The 22151-nt window shown below is 40.1% G+C and overlaps 1 protein-coding gene across 3 annotated transcripts; it reads left to right on the top strand.

Moving 5' to 3' along the window:
• Window positions 1-2796: 2796 nt before the first annotated feature.
• On the top strand, window positions 2797-13214 carry dusp3a (dual specificity phosphatase 3a). Of its 3 annotated transcripts, none has more exons than XM_020616497.1 (4): window positions 2797-2883; window positions 3523-3820; window positions 9329-9561; window positions 12574-13214. In XM_020616497.1, exons 2-4 carry the CDS (start codon window positions 3639-3641, stop codon window positions 12801-12803), a joined length of 645 nt encoding a protein of 214 aa, XP_020472153.1. In that variant the 5' UTR covers window positions 2797-2883; window positions 3523-3638; the 3' UTR covers window positions 12804-13214. The 3 variants fall into 3 exon arrangements, with proteins under 3 accessions (XP_020472153.1, XP_020472154.1, XP_020472152.1); XM_020616498.1 differs by having other exon boundaries at window positions 2850-2864; XM_020616496.1 differs by lacking the exon at window positions 2797-2883 and having other exon boundaries at window positions 3390-3820.
• Window positions 13215-22151: the final 8937 nt, after the last annotated feature.

Raw genomic sequence — 22151 nt, forward strand, 5'->3', positions numbered from 1 at the left:
GACATTAAGCAACAAATGCATCTGCCCTGTGCACAAGCAGAGGAATATTCCAATATATTCACGTCGATAATTTATTGTCATGTTGACAGTGGGGCCCTGTTGATGATGGTGTTAAAAAAAAAAAAAAAAAAAAACCCTAGGGAAAATTTAAATAAGCAAATATTGCCAACTGTCTAATATGTCACAGATTCTGTCAGTTGTTTAAAGAAATACATCACCTATGAAAAGACTTACAGTTGGGACTCATGTTGTGCTGCTAATCAGCTGCTCACAGACTTCATTTGGGTTTCTCATATTAAGATAACAAAGCTAACATCAGATATTAGTGAGAACATGGTCACTTCAAATCCGATTTGAGCGTGTAGTGTAACTCCACTGCCTGTCACTGATAGGTGATTTGCAGAAGGACTCAGGTGGTGCTCATCCAATTAACTGGCCGTGCAGCATCAGGATGCAAAATGAGGAACGTGAAATTGTCAATAAAAATGCAACTAAATTGATGTTAAGCCTTGACTCCTCTCAACCAGATGAGGTTTGTGGTGGCCCCAACCACAGAATCCATCATTAAGAACCCATAATTTGTTATTCTACACTTTTATGTTACATTATTGCCGCAACACCTGCACTGTCCTTCCTGTTTTTCTAGATGGGGCAATAATAAAAGAACTGATCGAGTAGATTGGCTCTTTATATTGGCTTGGAAGAACTACTGTTAGCTGGAATCCTAATTAGCTGGACATGCTAATGTTTGCAGCTTACATTAGAACAGATAAGCACATTTTATAGCCTGCTGTGCATGCTGTGTTGCTAAGATATGACTGGACAATTGCTTCAGAAAAATCAATTAATTTGATCTTTACAATGACACAGTATTTGAACGTGTATTGTGCAGAACTATTCATTTACCATCAACAATGTTAAATGCAGGCCTGTATTTCCAGTGGGCACACACACACAGGTGTGTGCATATCAGGGAGCTCAATTTTTTTTCCACAAGATCTGTTGTTGCCATGGCATTGCACTGCATTTCCTTACATTGCCATGGAAACACAAAAATGACTGGCATGGGGCTTTACGTGAAGTGGGTCAAGAGCATCTGAGTCAAGTCAAATAAAATGTATACAGCCCAGTATCATGTAAAATGTCAGGGCAAGAGTAACTGAACCAATCCAAAAAGACAAAGTATATTTTAAAAATCCTTCAGCACATAAGGAAATGAAAGGTTCATAGGCCCATGTTTAGACTGCATTTATGTCACGGCATCTTGCTGTTCTTTGAGCCACATTAAATTGTCTAACACTGGGGGCAAATTGTTCTCAGTTGTTCAGAAGAAGGAAGCACCTGACAACTGTGTTCTAAGACTATAAATGCATTGATTCAAGGAGCAAAATACAAAATGCATGCACTTTGAACAGTTTTTGGTTTTCTTTACACAAAATATTCCATACAAGTGCAGACAATGTCTTCTGCTAACAATATTCTCAAACTTGTTACTAAGAGAAACCTATTTCCTTTAAAACAGGATTTTAGAAGGTAACAGGCAATCCAGTTAAGACAAAGAATGACACAACATTTGAAAAAGCTGACACATGACTGAACCATGATGAAATGAAAGCCCTTTAATCTGCAATGGTCTTCAAACGTTGACTGGATGCAATCAATTTTTTGTGAGCCATTGGATAAATATGACTGAATTTACTGAATTGTTATGGCTCATTAACTTAGATTATAAACTTTTCATTCAAGGTCGCCATCAAGGAGTTTTGGGGTAGAACAGCTTTCACCCTCTACACTGGGGAGTTAGGCCCGCACCATCGTTGTGTGACTAATTAAATACTCATTATGATAATTTTTGATAAGTATTGTGTGGTTAAATAAACCCTTACTGTGCCTAAAAATGACAGCTTCATATACAGTATTAATACCAATGTGTTGATTTGGTGGAAGTATGGCTCCATCTGGTGGTTTTATATTACAGTATGTTCTATGCAAGTTGGTTCAGCACAATGAGTCTGTTTTACAGTAACATACAGTATATTCATGCACAGTGGGAACACTGTAGAGCTCCCTGGGTCTGTTGATCTATGCCTATCTCAGATACCTTATCAGTAACACGCTAGTTTCTTCTGCACATTATCAAATTCGCTTTTATATTAATTAATTTATTCGTTTATTTGCCCCTTTGGTGTCATACCTTCAAGATTTGACATTTGTTAAAAACACTTTTTTTCTTCTAATTATATTTTTAATTTCATTTTTCATTTACGCATGTTCACCCAAGGGGGAAATGGTCATGTCTCCTAAAAATTTTATTTAGTCCAGGAATTAGCACCAGTCTATTTTGTTGTGAACTACGTTTAATAATGTATGGACCACTGAGTCTCTAAACACAGTAATACTTTTGTTTTGTGTATTACTTGTGACAAAACTGGAGCAAGAAAGCAGGAAAATGTAGACTGATAAAAGTAATGAATAAATGCTGAAAAAATGATAAACATAAATTATATAAATTTTAAATATAATTTCTGTCCCAGAAGAAGCTTTTCAATATTCACATTTTCTTTTTGGAAGGGGCGGGGGGTAGATTATAAAATGACCACTTATTGTACACCCTTTGTTATGGCGTAGCAAGGTTCCGGTCTGTACTCCTGTAGTTTCTTCACAACTATCCACAAAAACTTATGATAGACCGTACAACCCAGACAAAATCCACGGTGGGGCCATATTTCAGGATCTTACGAGCAGCACTTGAAGGCACCACCCTGTCCTCTTTAGCATGTGTCACACACTCCTCTCGCCCGACTCAGCTCCCGTCTCCGGAGGGTCTGATGCTGATAGGGTGTGTCTGCTCGAGATAATGGGAGGTAAAGGCAGCTATATCAAGTAAGCCACAAGTAATCTGAACAATACCGGAAATTGCAAGAATTTATTTTCAAAATTAATAGTTTAGCACTTCCTGCTAATGTGTTTTTTTTCCAACTGGATATACAGAAAACAGTACATTGGAATACGAAACGTAGACATAATGATGTAAAAGAAAATGTAAGAAATTGCAGTGTAGACTATGTGGCAGACTATGTGCAGGCCAATCAAGTTTATCCCCACCAAACTGGGAACATGTCTTTATGGATTTGTGCACTGGGGAATTGTACTGCTTAAACAAGAGAAGACCTTCCCCAAACTGTTGCTATAAAGTTAGAAGTAGGCTACATCGTCTGAAATATAGGCGGATTGTATATTTGTATTAGATAAACATATTAGAGAAAATTGTAGAAAGTAAATATTGACATTGAACAAGAACAAGAGAATGTAGAATTTAATAATCAATAATAGCCTATAATCAATGTTAACGTTGGAAATCCATAAGTGAAAATGTGTCCGGAGCTGTCTTATTAAAACAGACAGGGATGGTAATAGCTATCTATCAAGCTAGCTATATTTTACTTTGGAAGTTGTGACCGGAATCGCTTGTTAAAAGTCCCGGATGCTTGACACTAACGGTAAACGCTCCCGCCTCTTCAGACACCTTGTAGACAAGAAGACAGCGCACTCATGGTTCATGTGAGGTGGTAAAATGCAGCTGAACAACTGGACGAGACTGGCTTTAATCTAACGACAAGTCTGGAAGAATTAGAGCCATGAAGAAACACCTGAGTCCTACAAAACAACAACAACAGCAACCACCGGCTGATGTCCCGGTTCCAGGCAGTGAGGTTACCGTCCAGCAACTCAACGAACTCTTGTCCGACGGCAGCGGCTTTTACAGCTTACCGACACAGCACTTCAACGAGGTCTTTCCCAGAATATACATCGGTAACGCGTGAGTCATTTATCCTTTCTTCAGATGTGACGAATGTTGTTGTCTGTGGCGGCGTTAGACACCGGCAGGTAGAACAGGTTCCCTGCCTGTCCCCCGAGCAGACGACACAGTGAGAGCAATGTCGCAGGGCGAGCTTGTCATATCGCTGTCACCGCACAACCGAAGCCAAAGCCTGTTGTTGTCAACAGATAACCGACTGTCCTCAGAATACCAGCCTGAACCAGTGTGTCTCAGTAGCCAGACAGGTGGACGTTGTGTTTCACGGCATCATAATAATATGAATAACGATCATACTGTGGCGGTATAATCATTCCCGTCTTTTTTGAATGGGGCGAAATTCACAATGAACGGATTCACATGTGAAGGACGACACAAAGACCTGTTTCAGTGAATTCCTCCGTCATTAGTATCAGTGCCATGTACTCGTGTCTTTATCAAGCCACTCCCCAGACCCTTCAGCTGGGCTGCAGAGCAGCAACAATTTCACCGTTTATTTTTATTCATAAATTACAAAAAAAAAAAAAAATTAAAACGTGGGCAATCTTGTGGGTTGCTGCAGAGCAAAGAGCATGTGAATTTTGTAGTTTTGAGTGGCAAGATGTTGTTAATACAAGTACAAATCTGGTGAGATGAACACAATAAACTAGTGCCAGTTAACACATCTGTTTAAGTATACACCATGGGCTAATTTTGACACAATGGCCCCTGGGCACAGACATAAAGGTTTCCCAACTCTCTTACAACGGAACAAAAGCCTCAGCCTGAAGAAGACCCCAAAATGATGTTATGCATCTCTTTAGGCCTTTTTCCATCAGCATGGTTCACATCATGTTTATCATGTGGTGCCAGGTGGACACATATTAGCCTTCATTTCTATTTGTTTCTAAAAGCAGGTAATAATCCCGCTGGCTTGGGTTCTACCCAGGGCCTAGTACAGAGTCGGCTCATCGGGGCGTGATTGGCTGAAATGTTGTAGTCTTATTGACCAGCATGGTGCAAATACCATGAAATTGTGTCATAATCACATAATTTGACAAATAAACAACCTGCTGTGTAATTTAATTCCAGCTCTAGATCACAGACACATATATGTACAGTGTATATACTGTTGTTCATGTATATTAACTATAAATCTATGCTTGTTGGCAGCTGTATAACTGTGGGTGGCCCACCCAGGCCCATCCAATCAGGTGTATACAGGTTATAAGGTGCAGCATGCATTTAACATGGTGTCGGGCCTTTTCTCTTTGTGTCTTGGTGCCAGTAATGCTGCGGTTTGTGGTAAAGTGCTGCTTTCACTAAGCTAATTGTCTTGGAAGAACCCAGCCCTAGTTTTTCCAAGCCCACCCACACTATGATTTCTGGCTCCGCTAGTGCTTGTTGCTTGACTGGGTATTGCTGGCTTTGTAAGGAACATGGTAACGCTTTAAGAATCAGCTTTGGGTTCCAGTAAAGCCAGTTCCTGTACAAACATAATAATGTTTCATTTGCTTGCATGATAAAGAGAGAAGCACGTGCACAAAATTCCTCTGCCCTTAATGTTAGTACACTCTTTTTGCAAATGTTATTTATGTCAGATGAAAAGTGCTTGTTGGTAACAGTATTTGGAAATATTTTACTTAAAAAAAACCGTGGCACCAGGGCTGGTTTTCTATCATACTGTTTAAAAATTAATGACCAAAATGTGTCTGTAGTGTTGAACACTGCACAATGTCAGGTGTCAAAAATTGGCATCAAAGGTTGAGTCAGATTATTACTATTATTATATGATCTATAACCTGACTGTTGCTGGATTTTTGGGGCTGATACTAGTATTGAAACTTGGGACTTTGGAAATAAAAATGACTGACAGTTGTTTTCATTATTGATGTATTTGCTGATTCCCCCCTCCCCCCTCCAATAACAGTTTGGTTGATTAATTGACAGAAAATAATGAAATATCAGTATCATTTTCTTTCAGTGATGGTACTGAATGTCCTGTTTTGTCTAACCAAGAGTCCAAAACTCAAATATTTAATTTGCACAGATGCATTTATTTACTTAAAACTTTTTTTTTAAAAAGATGTAAATGAGTGATTATCAAAATGTCTATTAGATTAATAAGTAGCAATTAATGTGGCTGATTTTCTTCCTATTTACCAATTAATTGCCTAAGTGTGGCAGCTTTATTAATACTTTTACAAGCACATACTGCAACATAAGAAAACAATCTTGGTACACAACCCTCAAAATTGTTTAAGATGCATATGTAGTGCAACATTTTACAGATTGAAAACCAACTTGTTGGGCCGATTTATCATCTTAGCTTTAATATGATCTGATATATCTAATTTCTTCCCTGAATAAAATCAGGAAACTAGACCATATTTTAATTTAAATTTGTGGGCTATCATATTGGCACAGGGATCACAGTTGTGGCAAAAATTCAGGAAATAGACCCTGAAATACAACAGGTGAGCCACAGGTTTGTACAGTGTAAAACAAAAAGAGAATAGAATTTTCAAGCATGTTTTGCTGAGTTGTAATGTGAAATAAGATCACGTCCAGGGATGCCCCTGAGAAACTCGGTGTCTGTGTGCAGTCCATCATTTGGCTCCAGCCCTTGCCAACGGGGGAAGGCTTGCAAGATGAAATACAAGCACATTACTGTTCCTCGGTGCGACAACAAAATCAATCTGATTATGCCAGTCTGCCCAGCCGAGTTTCCAAACAAAGTGCTGGCAGTCCGGTGCTTAGCAGGAGCTGATCACACAGCACTGTAGGTCTCAGAGAGGGACTCTAATGAGCTCTCTGCTTTGTGGTTACTTCTGAAGAGCAGGCTTTGATGCCTGCTGAAGAAATTATGTTCACAGATTATGTAGACCAGAGTTTCAGTAATCACTGAAAGCAGCCATTAGTGGACTGTTTTACTATCAGAGTGTATTATAGTGTGCCCAAACAATTTGAAAGAGCAGTGTAATGTAATGTGATACCACAGATGGTTCAGGCAGGGCGAGCTGGTATTGATTATCGATTAAAACCTGGACTTGTCCACTGTTTCCACCACAGGGACCTACTAAACCTGCTGATGTATCCTGTTAGTTGTACCCTGTTCCAGTTTTTGTTTAGTTGACTGGCAAAATAAAAGCAAATACTTCAGTAGAACATATACTGCACATTTCTTTTACATGTCAACACTCAAATTAGAAGAAACTGTCCCTGAAAACATTCATTAAACTTTCTAATTGTAGGGTCCCCCAGGAGTTAGGCCCCAAATATACCCTGTAGTTTAACAGTAGAGTATAAATCGCTGATTTTTCAGGTCATGACACAGTTAAATATGGTTAATAATTGTTCATTTGTGAAAATGTGTGAAAGTGTAAAAGCCAGCATATTCTTATATCCTGTTATTTCACCTGCTGGTGGATGTTTGGTGTGGAAATACTTACAGCCCCTCAAAACTCAAAGCACAGCAGAGGTCCATGTGGACTCAAAGACATTTGTAAAGGTAGGACAGTGTCACATTTCTGCAGCTGACACTCAGGCAGATGGGTTGCTTCATTCCTCCTCTTATGGCCATAAAGCAGAGAGGATTTTTTATGAGTTCTTGCAGAGGGGGCTTTGCAGCCACTGCCTCTGGGGAGCTGTCCAGGATCACCTAGCCTCTCCTCACCAGCCTCATAATGACTGTAAGCAGATATAGTGCTGACGGGAAAAAGCATTTTATGTGGAGATTTACAATTTCTGAGTCTGAATACAAGCAAAGCAAATTTAGAGGAGATACTTAAAAATGTTTTAGAAGAATATATTTTCTGCTTATAGCATAACTTTGCCAGTATACAGCTCACCACAGCTTTGGTGTGATTCCAGTTTTGAGCATCTTTCATATAATAGTTAATCTCTTTTAGGTTTTGATGCATTGAGCAGTGAAAAAGATGAGCCTCAGGAGAAAGGGCTGGCAGATGTCTTTATAGCATGTAGAGAAACAATATGGAGCCGTTTTTGATGACAGAAATGGTCTCCAGCTAGTTAGTGACACTAAATGCTCCATAAGGCTTTAATTTAATATGTACAAAAGGCATTTTATTTAGAATCAACGGGCAGCACCTTCAGCCAGGCAGTATCGTAACAGTGCAGACGGGCAGACGGGCATTCAGCCAGGCGAAGCGCAGCAGCCGGGTCTCTTATTCCTTTGTTCCCGTCTGGTTGCTCTTTACAGCACAGGCCTAATATGAGGTATTGTGGTTCTTAAAGACCAGGTTTATTAGAGCAGAAGAGAAGCAGAAAGAGATGGATTGTTTCCTGGATGTTGAGTGGATAAAGATGGAGGTGGAGCTGAGAGAGCATGTTTTTAGTTCTGCTTAAAATGAGTTCATGCCACAGATGTAAAAATTTTCTTTGCATATTAAGTTTTTTTTTGTTGTTCATTTTTTACTTCTCTAAAATCAATCTTTTTCACTCTCAATGTTTCCCTGCTTACATTAGTCCCCCTTTCCTCTTCCTCCCTTCCTACCTGAGTGACTGTTGTTACTCTTTCAGATCTTAGGTTGCATTCACATTACCAGCCTTCATGCTCCATTCTGATTGTTTTGTGTTGATGGATCACATTCATGTTTGTAAGCGTCATGTATCCACCTTCAGTTTCAACACTTTTTAGGTCCTAAACTGCCATGCATGCATAGATTTAACAGAAATGTGAGCCACATGCCTCAAGAATAACAACAATAATGTCATTTGTGCAACTGTCAAATCACATAATTTTCTCAAAAAGTGCTCAGTTGCAATATGCTCCTTTGAGTTGTTGTTCCCCTTGTTGCTCTCCTCCGTGTTTACTTTTAAGGGCCGACAAGAGCAGCGATGACAACAGGCGATGGGTGCAGAGGAATGAGACACTTAAAAAAATAAAATAAAAAAAACATGAATTTTGATCTGACAGCATTCACATGGTCAGATATGGTTCTGATCTAGGAAAACATATGGAAGTGGCCCAGATCTTACCGTCGCATTTGAACAGTACATTGATTTATAATTGTATCTTGAGTGACTTTTAAGTAACAACTGATAAACTGTACTGACACACTGAAGAAGATATTTTAGTTTGAACACAGTTTTGAAGCAACAACATGCGGAGCAGCTTCTGCATCTCTCAGCAGGTACAGCAAGTATCCAGCTCTGTATTTAAAGATGCTGTGATACTGCCAGCACAGTGTTTATTAGAGTAGCTGTGAAAAGATGCAACCTATGCTGTCAAATTATCACTTTAAATAAACTGTGCTGACACAGTGTTCCTGATGGAAAAAGTGTATGTCAGGTGTTTTTGTTAATGCTGATGTTTGTCTGGTTCTGTTGCTCCATCTTCATCAGTTATTGTTGTGAGAAAACCCGAAAGTTTTGTTTCACCATGTGCACGTTTTTACTGGTGTACAAACTTTGTTTCAGTGCAGCGGACCTGTCACAGACATCAGCGACTTGCTCAAGTGATAAAATTGTCCTTTTCTATTCTGATCCTGAATCTCATCTCGCCTACAGGTTCGTAGCCCAGAATGCAATGCGTCTGCAGAAACTCGGAGTGACGCACGTCCTCAATGTGGCGGAGGGTACCTCCTTCATGCACGTCAACACCAGTGCGGAGTTCTATGCCGGCACAGGCATCACATACCATGGCATCCAGGCCAATGACACGGAGCAGTTCAACCTCAGTGCCTTCTTTGAGGAGGGGGCTGATTTTATTGACAAGGCCCTAGCACACAATAATGGAAGAGGTGAGTCTGGTTTGACGTTTGAAATGTGGAGCTGCATATAAGGGAAGGCTCCACTCCAGCCATACATTTTATTATTTTGGGGTGTACGATTGGTCAGTCTGTTGCGCTAATTGGCTAAATGTTAACAGTGGCTAGAATCAAAATTTTCATATTAGAACTGAACCTCATGAATTCACTAACTAATGAATATCTCTGCACTGCTGCCAGGCTGTTCACTGGGTCTGGGTCACGTAACACCTCTCCACATTAAGATATGTTTTGAAGCATATTTCATCTAAAAAATGTTAGAAAATAGTTCCATACTGTGGCTTAAAAAGCTGATAATTTATTGGTGCTTGTTTTCACTGGCACCATTTTAGATTGGTTCTCCAGTGTGAGATACTATAGACTCTTAGAAAAGGTTATATTTTTGTCCATCTTCACCAACCATCACTCATACAGTAGAGCATGTAACAACCTCCACTAGTGGAAAGTAGACTAGTGGTGGTATTGCTGTATCACTGTAGCCAAAATGACCATTAACTTGAACTGAATATCATATCTTATTAATACATGCACCTAAAACAGACTCTGTCTCAGTATGCTTCAGCCCTGTGGATCGTAAAGTAAAGAAAGGAGATGAGTATCTCAGGCTAAATCTGACACACTCCCGAGCCCTGCTCCATATTCATTATCAGATCATGTCCCTGGACGTCAACATTGTCATAATGTTCCACTTGTAATGCACTTGTAGTCCATCACCTTTTTTGCTAGAGTAGCTTTGTTATGTTAAACAAGGGACATGACAGTTTGGTGTTTCGTGCACTGAACCCTGTGTATTAAGGCAGGGATTTATTGTCCACTTTGACACAGAAAGGCATCTTAATTCCTTGTCTTTTTGGCAAATGGCGAACCAATACTATGGTGAATGTAACAAGGGAATGTAGAGGAGGAAGAGGAGGAATTGTCTCCCCTCTGCCTGCTGCCTGGTCTTGCTGTAGTCAGACACTGTGCTATGTGCAACATTAGCTTTGACATTTTGTGACCTCATGCTGTGAGCTCTGAAAAGGTCACAGGTTTTAATGAGGAACTGCACTGATGCATTGTTCCTGAGTCTGCTGTAATGATGAGATGAAGTTACAGTATGTTTACAGGCTCATTGTGCATACTTGCCATTGCCAGGATGTTTTGTTAATTTTATTTGTTTTAATGCCTTAGAATAGTATATCTGACTGTGTGTTTTTACAGGTTTTATCATCAGTTTGTTTGTTAGACTAAATGAGAGGGTGTTATGGATTTATTTGTATAGTTTGTACCTGTGTTATTTGTCGTGGTTGTGGTTGGCTGTCTTGACCAGTACACTCTTGAAAAGGGGATTTTTAATCTCATTGAGATTTTTCTGGTAAAATAAATAAAAGTATTGGTAGAAGTGATCAAAATGATCCACATGTGAAGTTCAAATTTAAAATATGTAATTTGGAGTGACATATCACTTCACATCAATGATCACCAACTCTACAGTTTCCCTCAGCTCTACCAAGCCTTTTGGCATCTTTTAGCGCATGGATTTTGTTTCATCACCAGTAGGCAGCTGATAACGTCGATCTTTAGCCACTGGATAATTTGATGCTTTTCACCTACTAACTTTATGAATCAAAACATCTGCTTCATGTCGACTGGAGTCTGTGGGCTGAAAAGCCAAAACAAAGAGCTAAAAGTGGCTAAAATGCTGCGTAGAGCTGAGAGCAACTGCAGAATTGGGTGATAATTCTCTGTATGCTTCCTGTCCTAACAGACAAAGTTGGCACAAGATGGAGAGCATAAAGCATTTGGCATCAAGAGTTAAATTTGCATTCTTCTGCTGGTGTTGCATTCGGTTGTACACATGAATACTGGTGGAAGTTGTGTGAAGAAAGGAAATCCTGTGTACTTTATAACAATCACACATCTGAGTGTATTGGACTTGAGAAAGAGTGAGTGAATGTTTGAGCAGTAAAAAACATAAAAGCAAAGAGAGGAAGAGAAGGAAAAAGGTGAAAACTAGTGTGATGGACTAAGAAACTGAGTGAAGCCATGAAGTCAAAGATCCTGTGTGTCTGACAAGAGGACAAGGCAGAGTCAACATCGATCTGTGGCAGGCAGGCTGATTAGGAGTTGAAGAGGTGAGTTCATTGGCAGAGGGCTGTTCTGGGTGGAGTATAGAGGGGCAGAAGAGGGAGATGTTGGGGATTATACTTGGAGAGGGACACAGATAGATGCAGGGATTTAAATAAAGTGCAGAATCAGCAGATCTGGCCTGAGCCTGGAACATTTGCTGCTGTGTGAAAGTTGCCAAGTGAAATCCCTTGTGGGGCTTCGGCTTCTCTGCAATCTAAGTGTACACAAGTTAGATAGAGACACATCTTAGAAGGGAAACACAAGACAAACTGACATGAAAATAAATACACATTCAGCTTGTATTCTGCACACACAGAGCATAGATTTGTTGCTGTATGTGGGATGTGGGTACAGTAGAGATGACTGACTGTGCAGCAGAGGTCAGATGTTGTATTTGCATCACCTGGCACAGAAGATGCTTTGCAGGCAAGTTTGGTCAGAGGACAAGTTCCCCAGCCACCCTTTTCTTTTATTTGTTTTGTCTTTCTTTCCTAAGTTTTCTTCCTCTGTTTTTTGTTCTTCAAACTTCAGGTAAAAGGTCACCATCTTGTCCATCTTGTATGTTTTTCATACAGTATTACCTTCTACTTTTAACATTTCCACATGGTTTTGTAAAGAGACAATGCAATAATCTTTGTTGGAATGAACAGGCTTTTATCTCAGCACTGCAGACAGGGAAGGGAAGTCAGCAGGTACTGAGGAGACTGACACAAAGTTGGTCTTTTAGTGGCGTTTGTTGGCAATAAGATATAGATACTTTAACTTCAAAGTCTCAGCATTTCCTGTGGCATAGATTTTCTGTTGTTCTGTAAATCCATCCTTTCACCACAAGTAGCACTTATCTTATTGTTCTACTTCTGTACCTGTGTCCTCCAGGGAAGGTGTATGTACACTGCAGAGAAGGCTACAGCCGCTCCCCTACCATGGTTGTTGCTTACCTCATGCTGCGCCATAAAATGGATGCCCGACTAGCAGTGGCCACTGTGAGACATAAGAGAGAAATTGGTCCTAATGATGGCTTCCTTCGCCAGCTGTGCCAACTAAATGAGAAGTTGGCAAAGGAGGGCAAGCTGAACGGGGAGGTGGGCAAACTAAAGACCAAATGAAAGCAGGAGTAAATATTGAGAGACTTTCTGCCCTGTCTCCTCTCATCACGCCTTTCACAGGCTTCAGCTGCTCTCGGAGGTTAACCCCACCCTGACCAAACCAGCAGCCATCTGACACACTGGGGGTATTCTGACACACAAACATACATGCATTTACCTGTGTAGATAAACATTCCTCATACATAAAATGTACATGATGATTCTTTCTGATCTTCAGTCCACATCTGTCACTGTCACAGTTTTGTCTGCTCCTACAAACAACGTGATCTCAAAAACTTAATACTAACAAAAGCCTAACCCCCCTTTTTAACTCTACACCTCACACAGATGTTTAGCTGCTAGTACCTGAAAGCTCTAAATTTCAACTGAGCTTAAAGCATTCCTTGTATTCCCACAAGGTGAAAACTTCGCCCTGATAGCCTGTTTATATATACACAGTATGTATATGTATGTATATATATGTATGTATATATATGTATGTATATATATGTATGTATATATATATATGTATATGTATGTATATATATATGTATGTATATGTATATGTACAAGATTATAGCACAATCATTCCATAGTCTTTCACTGCCGGGAATATCAGTGATGTCTCCGCCAGCAGGAGTACTCTATAAACTCCTAAATACTGAAAGTTGATATTGCAACCTGCAAGCAAAAGAAGTCAAATGTATATAGAGTGATATGTGAATGGATGGAGGAAAATCCCAAACATTCCCCCCAGTTCTTAAAATTCTTTATCTACTATCTGTAGGGGCAGATATTTAATGCACAAACTGTTCACACTCTGATGCCTCCAAATACACGCTGCATCTCTCTGTAGCATTTTAATCTGCATCCTTGATGCTTTGGTCTCTAGTTTGACAGTGGTACCCGGTTGTTCACACACAGCGGTGCGGTTAGCAATACCTGCACCAACATCATCAAAGGTCAAGCTAATTAAGAATAATGAGCTGCGTAGTTTGTTCCTGTAGCAGGCATATTTAACCCCGATAGGAGTTTTCATTAGAGCTAAATATGACAACATTTTAAGCTTGTTATTGAGGTGGGTCAGCTTCTACACAAGACAAACTACATTTAGTTCAGGATGCAGTTCTGGGACAGCAGTCTGAAGGAAACATTAGATTGAACAGCATCTTAAATTATATTTTAGGAAGGCATTCTTTTTTTCTGTTTTATTGCACACAGCTACAGTATTGTATGTTGGGCTACGAGTGCTGCCAAAACACGGTGTCCTACGTTCAATACTGTGCCTGAACGTACTCTGTGCAAACACAGATGGAGAGCTGAAACTGCTGCTCTGCTAACTACTGACTCTGCTAATGGACGCAGTGTTGGAGTGACATTTTCTAATGTTTATGTACTCACTACAAGATTTTAATAATACTCCTATATTTTCTGAACAATAGAAAGGCTGCTAAATCTCTTTGTCCTTTTTTGGATGGCGCATTATTTGTCCATCATACCCAACATCGGGTCAGGAGAGGGAAGAACAAAATCAGCTAAGGCCATGTTCAGACTTTTCTACAAGAAAAACTACAGCTGCCTCGTTGATTTGAATGAGGCCCATCCGGCATGGCAGCTGGGGTGAACTCTGTAAGGAGAGTGGGGTATTTTTATTGATTGTCATGGTTTACAGAGAAAATCCTTTTCAGTGTGTTGGTATGTGATAAGACTTTACATTCAGGGATCTATTTCATTTCTCACTGGTACCTGAAGCAACAAGGTTTTGTTTTGATGCTGGGTTGTTTTCGGTCTGGATGTCTGCTGTGTGGACATACTCTCTGTGCGTCCCACTCGAAAGTTCTCCAGTAAAACAGGAAAGAGATTTGTTGTTGTACTATACTAATTAACACTTTCCTTAATAAATCCATATGTACATCAACATAATCACAACCAGCCTACTGCACCAGTTGACCACTATCAAACTAGAGGCCTTAGTTTTAAACTGTCAAATGCATCTCTGCCACAGCAGGATGTTCCGGTCATCATGCCAGAGAGTTGTCCACTGCCACTTCCCTAACACAGCCATTCGGGCAGCATCCAATATCACTGTTTCATCAATAGTTTGTCAGAGGTCCATACACAACATGTCATGTGTCTCACTCCTTAGTGTGTGTCATACAGTAATGCTTGACTTTATGAACACACAGGGTCAAATCACAGCCTTTTTGTTTGTATGTACTAAAACATTGCAATATATGTCAATACACAATCAGATATATAGAATGTAACCACTACAATTATATAAATATGAAAGACACTGTATTTAATACTGAGCATAATACTGTAAACTAGGCCTAGCACCAGGAAGGATGGTGAGGGTGTGTTTTTAAAACCTGCACCAGGTCACTCCTCAAGAGTGAAACCGTTTGAGAAAGTGTGAACTAACTTCATGTTTGCACACTCAGAAAAGAGCGCAGGTAGTTCAGTCACTATGCCCCACACATCAGACTGCGTACGTCTCCTGAGTACACCGCCCAGGGCATGTTGGTGTGAATCAGGGGGGCTTGAGAAGAACATAAGAACTAGGATGTCTCTCCTCATTAATGGAACTATATATTCCTTTTTTGATATATCTATACACATATGAATATATACATGTATACTGTATATACATATTTACTGTAAGTGTTGACATATATGAATGTAAGAGCAATGTGTATAATGTGTAGGTATTGTCAAGTCTCAAATCATATATGTTGTATATGCCATCACAGAAAAGTTCCTCCATTTTCCTGTTTCACAGTTGATTACATGTACATTAATATTCAAATATGATGTGCATGTAAAATGTTCTGTGTAATTGTGATATATCATTATCACAATTGTGCAACACTTGCTGGTGTTTTTTCAGGCTTAGCTGGGATACTGAGGTGTGTAGCCATCACATTTACTGGCGTTTTGTACAGTTTCACATTTCCATAATGCACTAATTTATTCATAACATTCAACAAGATGCAGGTGGAAGCATAAGATGCAGACTTAGTGCATACATGTCATGTCCAAGTCTACGTTCATACTGTCATCTGTTCATAAATATTTAAAGGCCTTCGTTTCTTTCTTGACAGGAGTTCTTTGGATGAGAATGAAGTTATTCCAGCTACACTTTCGATGCAATTTCAATGCAGTATTTATCAGAAAATGATACAAGGAAAGTGGTTTGTAAACAGGCTGCAGACTCTGCTAGGGAGAGCTGTTCAGTCATTAACCTGTGGACCCATTTTAATTGGCCTTGTGTGTTTTGGGCACATGAAATACAGTAGATACAGATCTAAATGCAGCATAAATGTTATCGACTACTGTCAAATATAGGAGGTTGATGATTAATCCATTAATTGTTTTGTCAACCAACAGAAAATTAATCTGCACGATAACTGATTTGTCATTATTTTTTCAAGCAATAGTGCTAAAACTGATGGCTCCAGTTTCTCCAGTGTGCACATTTGTTGCCTTTCCTGTCTTATTTTATAGTAAATTGAGTTTTGGACTGTTAGTCAAACAAAAAAGCAGTTTCATTACAGCACCTTTGGCTCTGGGAAATTATTTTCTGAGACTTTATAGACCAAACATCTTACTGATTAATTGAAAAAAATAATCATCAGATCAATTGATGACAAAGTTCATTGTTAGTTTCACCTCTGAGTAATCCTGTCAAATGTGTATAACCAATGTGAACATTTAGAGAAGTGTCCGTGGGAAAAGGTAATCAAGATTTCCATAAATACAGCCAAAGAAGCCATTTCAGCACTCTGAACTCATAAATTCTACTCTTAAAATCTGTCCAGTGGTGCTGTAGTCTCTAACTCCTTATTGGCCAGGAGGAAAGGTCAGAGAAGGCAATATTCTCATAGGGAGTTGGAATCAAGGGCAAATGTTGCTGAATGAGGATAGGAGTGCAGTTGTGATGTCTCTTGTGGCTCTGTCATTCCCTGATTCTGAATCCGATCTCAGTGCTGGTTGTTCCTGTCTACGCTGACACCTGTCATTTAGTCTTTTCATGCACTTGAATATGTTCCAGATCTGTACAACATAACACTCAGGGGTGCAAACTAGCCCCAGCTAGTGCCCCTCATGGTTTAGCATATATTAGAGTCACAGAGGTAACCACCAGCTTCTGTAAAAGTGAATTAACCAGTGATGTTTGAAAGGCCCAGAGGGTTTAAAACACTTAGCACTGTCCTGGAGGTTGCTCCAGAATCACCACTACTTGTTTATCCCTCTGGTCCTGTGCTAACTGACATATCCATACTGAGCAAACCTTACAACTTTGTGGCGACCCCCGTGTCTTTCGACTTTTTACGGACTTCAGCTACAGCCTGTAAGTAAAGTTTGCAATATGTACATGGAGCAAATGATTCGTCGTCGTTATTACTGGAATGCGAGTGACTTGACTTCTGACACGTCTTAGGTGGCAAGTTGCCCGTGAAGGCGGCGCGTATGCACGCAGCGGCCCGGGACCCCTCGGCTCCAAACAACATTTCCTTGTAAGTGTCACAATGTTACAATGACAATAAAATAAAGCTTCTAAGCTCAGTTAGCGGACTACCGCGTTTAGCCGGCGTTGTTCGTTGCTGCCCCGCAGTACACATCAGTTGAAGCTAACGTTACTTCCATGACTTAAATTGAAGCAAGGCTGCAATTAAACTTCATGTTATACAGCTTGTGTGCTTTCTGAAAACCGGTGTGGAAACTGGGTTCTATACTACACTCTGTACTTTGCTAAAAATTGGTTAAGTAGTTCCACAAAAAGTCTTTCCTTGTAAAACAATCTCCTGATCGCCATGACGTCCAGTTGAGCAGTCAAGTTCTCCACAAAATGTCATTCTTCTCAGTAAATCACGGAATTCACAACCGAAAAGCTGGAGACCTTAACCCGTGAGAATGACTTACTATCAGAACTGTGTGAACTTTTTTCATAGGCATTTCCTGTGTTTTGTCATTGTCTGTCACTTTTGGATCAGTTTGCACCCCTGACACCTAAATTTCGCACATCTCATGAGCGCTGCTGTCTCTTTTGGGAAGTGTTTGATGAGGTGAATCATTTGCACTACTGCAAAGTTGAGACATTTTCAAGAATAATTTAGTGCATGTGCCACACTGTATTTCCCTAGCATCTCATCATGAGTCCCAAATCACTCAACAGCAAAGTCTAACCTGTTGAATATTTAATTTAAAAAGAATATACTGTGGTCTACAGACAGAGAACTGCTTACCTCTGGTCCCTCACGCATAATACATTGAGAGCATCTGTGCCAAGTGACTTGCCGTTTTGTACAAAAGCTGTTTATACATGTTTGTTATACAAATGGACTGGGGCTTCACTCATTTAAATATTTGCATATGTTCCACAATACTACCCTCTTGCCGAATACACAAAAAGCAACAACTAACTACACGTATTGGTACTTCTTGTTAAGTAAATTTAGGATTATTGGCGCAAAAACATTAAAAATCGGTCCAGGATGAGGGTGAATACAGCATCAACTGCCTGCACCAACCTGCTTAGTAATCAAATCATTGACAGTTTTGGGACAAGTGTCTGATTAAAAACTCTGTGGGGCCAAATTGGCCATGGAAGAAGTTTTCTGTCAGATGACAAAGTGATGAAGCTCCTTTGTGGGGTGAAAAGAAGCTTCAGTATGGCTCCACTTCTGGCTTCACACTCCTCCTGCATACATCAAGTAAGAGATTTACACTGCCACCCGCTGTCCAGTAGCGCTGGTGTTTTGTATGTTTTGCTCTTGTTGTTTCCCCACTTCTGGTGATTATAACCCATGGTGTCATAGTTACAACCCAGTCTCATGTTTTCTGCCACTAAAAGTTAGTTTTTCTCATCCTGAATGTGAAACTAAGCAAATTCCTTTGTTTTTAGTTTCACAGGGTACCAGCATCATTTTGTGGGTTATGCTCCAGGTACAGTACATGTATATTGTCAAGAATGTTAAATGTGAAATACCATTGATGTACAGAGTTATGTATGTATCACGCACTAAGGCAATTATGAATTGCTGCATTTAACTGGCCTGTTAAGAGTGTATATAGCTAGGACACGGTTTGATATTGGATTTAACAAGTTGAAATGTTTTTTTTTTCTAATTTCTTTGTTCAAAGTAATGCTTAGTTCATTTTTATTGAGCTCAGCCCAGTTCCAAGGACACAGGTGGATTATAGATTTAATTATTTTTGCTCCACTTATAAAGAAGGCTATTTTTGTCTAGTAGGAAACTTTGAAAATGTCTGTGAAAGTGTGATTGTGGCCTGCCTCTCCAGCTAATGGTCATCATCTGTGTTGACTCGCATATAATGGTGGTAATTGTAATTCATTCATAGAGCTTGTTATTTGAGTTAGCAGACTGGAAAGGAGCCTTGTTAAATCATTCAGACAGGGTCAGGTAATTTTTTTTTTTTTAAATCACAGAAAAGTACATTGATAATTTCCTGTGATTTTCGTTGAAATGTGGTGTAACTCGGCCATCTGCGCTGAAGTAGGCAAAATCTCTGACAGCCAGGTGAGATCATGGAAACTCATTTGTCAGAACTTGCCCGAGTTGTCCATGATGCAACAAACTCCACCATCTGGTACTCCTGAGAGCCTTCAGACAAACACAGGAGATGACTTAAAAATATGGTTTTGACCCAGGTGAGGCGCTGATACCTGGGCCGTCGTCTTCTTTTTCTTGTTCCCGTTCTGAGTGTTAGCACAAAGGAGTCCACTGCCCAACTCCTCCTGGAGTCCGCTTCATACTGCACATCTTCTCTTGTCGCATGCTTGTATTTCTGCTCGTGCACAGATGTCGCCGAGGGTGCTGTTGTGATGTTGTATTGACTGTCTATGGGTGTGTCCATATGTATTTATATATTTGTCAATGCCACTGACATCTCAGCAAACGCATCACAACAGTACCAACACAGCACCCCACCAAAAGCCTTACAGGGAAAACCAATTGTTTAGATATGTTTTTGAGGTTGTGTATCTCACTTCACACAGTAAGAGGCGACCACTCCCTCACAGAAAGAGACAATGTTGAAGTGCACTTGATTTTCAATTGCAATGTTATTTTTCTTACCTTGGAGAAGTCCCTTGGTTCTTATGTTTAAGAAATAAATGGCTGAGGTATTAATGTCTTACTGTGAGTGCTTTATTTTGACAACAAAGATGTATGTTTATTCTGCAGGCACAATCAGAAATCGGTGTCTCTCCCTTAGAATAACTGTTACAAAATGCTGTGCATATGTAATTTTTTTCTCACTGTTCCAGTTCAGCACTATTGGAAATGGTGATATACACTAGTAGTGAGAAGTTTGACATCACCTCAGCACATGTTGGTATGTGCAAAGCATGTCTGTCCCTTATAAAGAAGTAAACTGCCGGAGCTAAAACAAACAAAGTCACCAAAAGCTAAAAATGAATGCAACTTTCATATAAAACCTTTTTCAGGGTTCTAGTAATAGATTAACTTGATTACTTAAACTGTGTCTGTACAAAGGCAGTGCTGGAGAAGACTGTGTTCCTGCACCCTCTGAAGCTTTATGTGGAAAAAGGCCATTAACAAAGGAAGTCAGAGCTTTTCAGGGTTTCATCCTGTAGCAGGATAATGAGCCAAAAACACCTCTGGGCTGCGGAGAAGGAAAGAACAAGACGGTTGCCTTCATGTGATGGAACGGCAGCACAGTGTCCAGACTTTCCAGGTGAAGAGTGAAAGCAAAGCAACCTACAAGTGCAACACATCTGTGAGAATGTCTGCACCAGTGCTGTCTGTCCAACAGTGTTTGATTTCACCTGTAGAAAGACTGACACGTGTGTTGGATTACACTGATGCCAACTGGGAAAATGGATGGATCTGAAAAATTTGACTGGGAAAGTAGCTCAATTTACTGATTCAGTCTGTTTACTCATGTAAATACATCAAATAGATCAAACCGAAGTCAGTGCAACAGGTTGTTATGCCCTAACATTAAACTGCAACTAGTATTTAAGTATAATTTAATTAGAAATTTGCCTAAAAGAAAACACTAACATGTATATTATACCACAAACATACTTTTTGGACAGTAAGCATTTTTACATTTGAGCTTATTTGTGAATAATTACACATTAAAGGTAAAGTAAACCAACTGAAAGACAACAGAGAGACACTTGAGTAGCCTGAGATAGTGTTTGTGTCTATAGCTGCTGCACAACTTCACCACTAGGTGGAGGCAAACCCCCGTTCAGACTCTCCATTTGAAGCAGCACAGAGGACATCAGACAAAAGTAGAGAGAAGTCAAGAAAGTCAGAGGGGACATGGCACCGAGAGAGGGAATGAGATGACAGAGGGAGCAAGAGAGAGTCTTCTAAGTGCTGATGCTGCTTCACAACTCTGGACCAGCACACCTGGGACGGACCAGTCCATACATCTTGATGCCCAGCAGTTTTACTGAGAAGACTCAAACCTCTGCCTTCTGTGCTCGTCTTTTTCCTGGTCCCTTTCACAGCAATTATTACAGACCAACTGTGTGGTCTCTCAGCGGGGCCCCAGTGAGCCAGGGAACTCCTCCTTACTCCGGATGAATTGAACTACAGGTTGAGAATTTTAATCAAGTAAAAGGCCATTTCAGAAAAGGAGAACTATTATATTTCTGTTGTTGATCTTACCCTTTTGAATGTACTTTTTATTTTATGTCCTATGAAGTGCACCATTGTTGGCAGAACACCCACAGTTTTGTTGTGCTTCTATTGTGCAACGAATCAATTCTATTCTTGAAATAGCAGGTTAACTGCTAAAACTACAGGACTATTAGCCTGCAGCCATAAGTCCAGGTCCAGGGTGTCTGATGGAGAAATATGCCATGTACAGCATCCACCAGGGAGCAACGAGGGTTAGGAAACAGGCCAAGAAATATGGAGGGATTATGTGTTGCAGCAGGTTATAGGTCCCTCTCTGCAGCTTGTTTGAAGGAATCCAGGATGCTTGTTTCTGAAATGTCATCAATAACAGCGTGGGCTCTGCATGATGAAGTGCTGTTTATTTCAGCTATGCATGGTGGAAGTTGTTTTTTGCAGCATGGAGTTGTTTATGGCTTAAGCTGGAATCAATGTAGACAAGCTCCTGTGTTCAGTAACAGCACATTTCATGCACTGGTGACACTTGACCTGGTGAATCAGGGAGGATCCTTTTAAAATAGTGAATTAAAATATCATGCTTTCAGTGTGTGCACTGAATACCTGATGAGGTCAGAGTTGCTCATCGTGTTGGAATAATATGGCTGGGGGGGTATGTTTGATACTTGTTTATGGGGGAAATGATTCACGGGTGAGACGAGGTTTCCAATCAGCTGCAGATATTTTTGGC

This window comes from Monopterus albus, unplaced genomic scaffold, assembly GCF_001952655.1.
Source record: "Monopterus albus unplaced genomic scaffold, M_albus_1.0 scaffold175.1, whole genome shotgun sequence".
Lineage (NCBI taxonomy): Eukaryota > Metazoa > Chordata > Actinopteri > Synbranchiformes > Synbranchidae > Monopterus > Monopterus albus.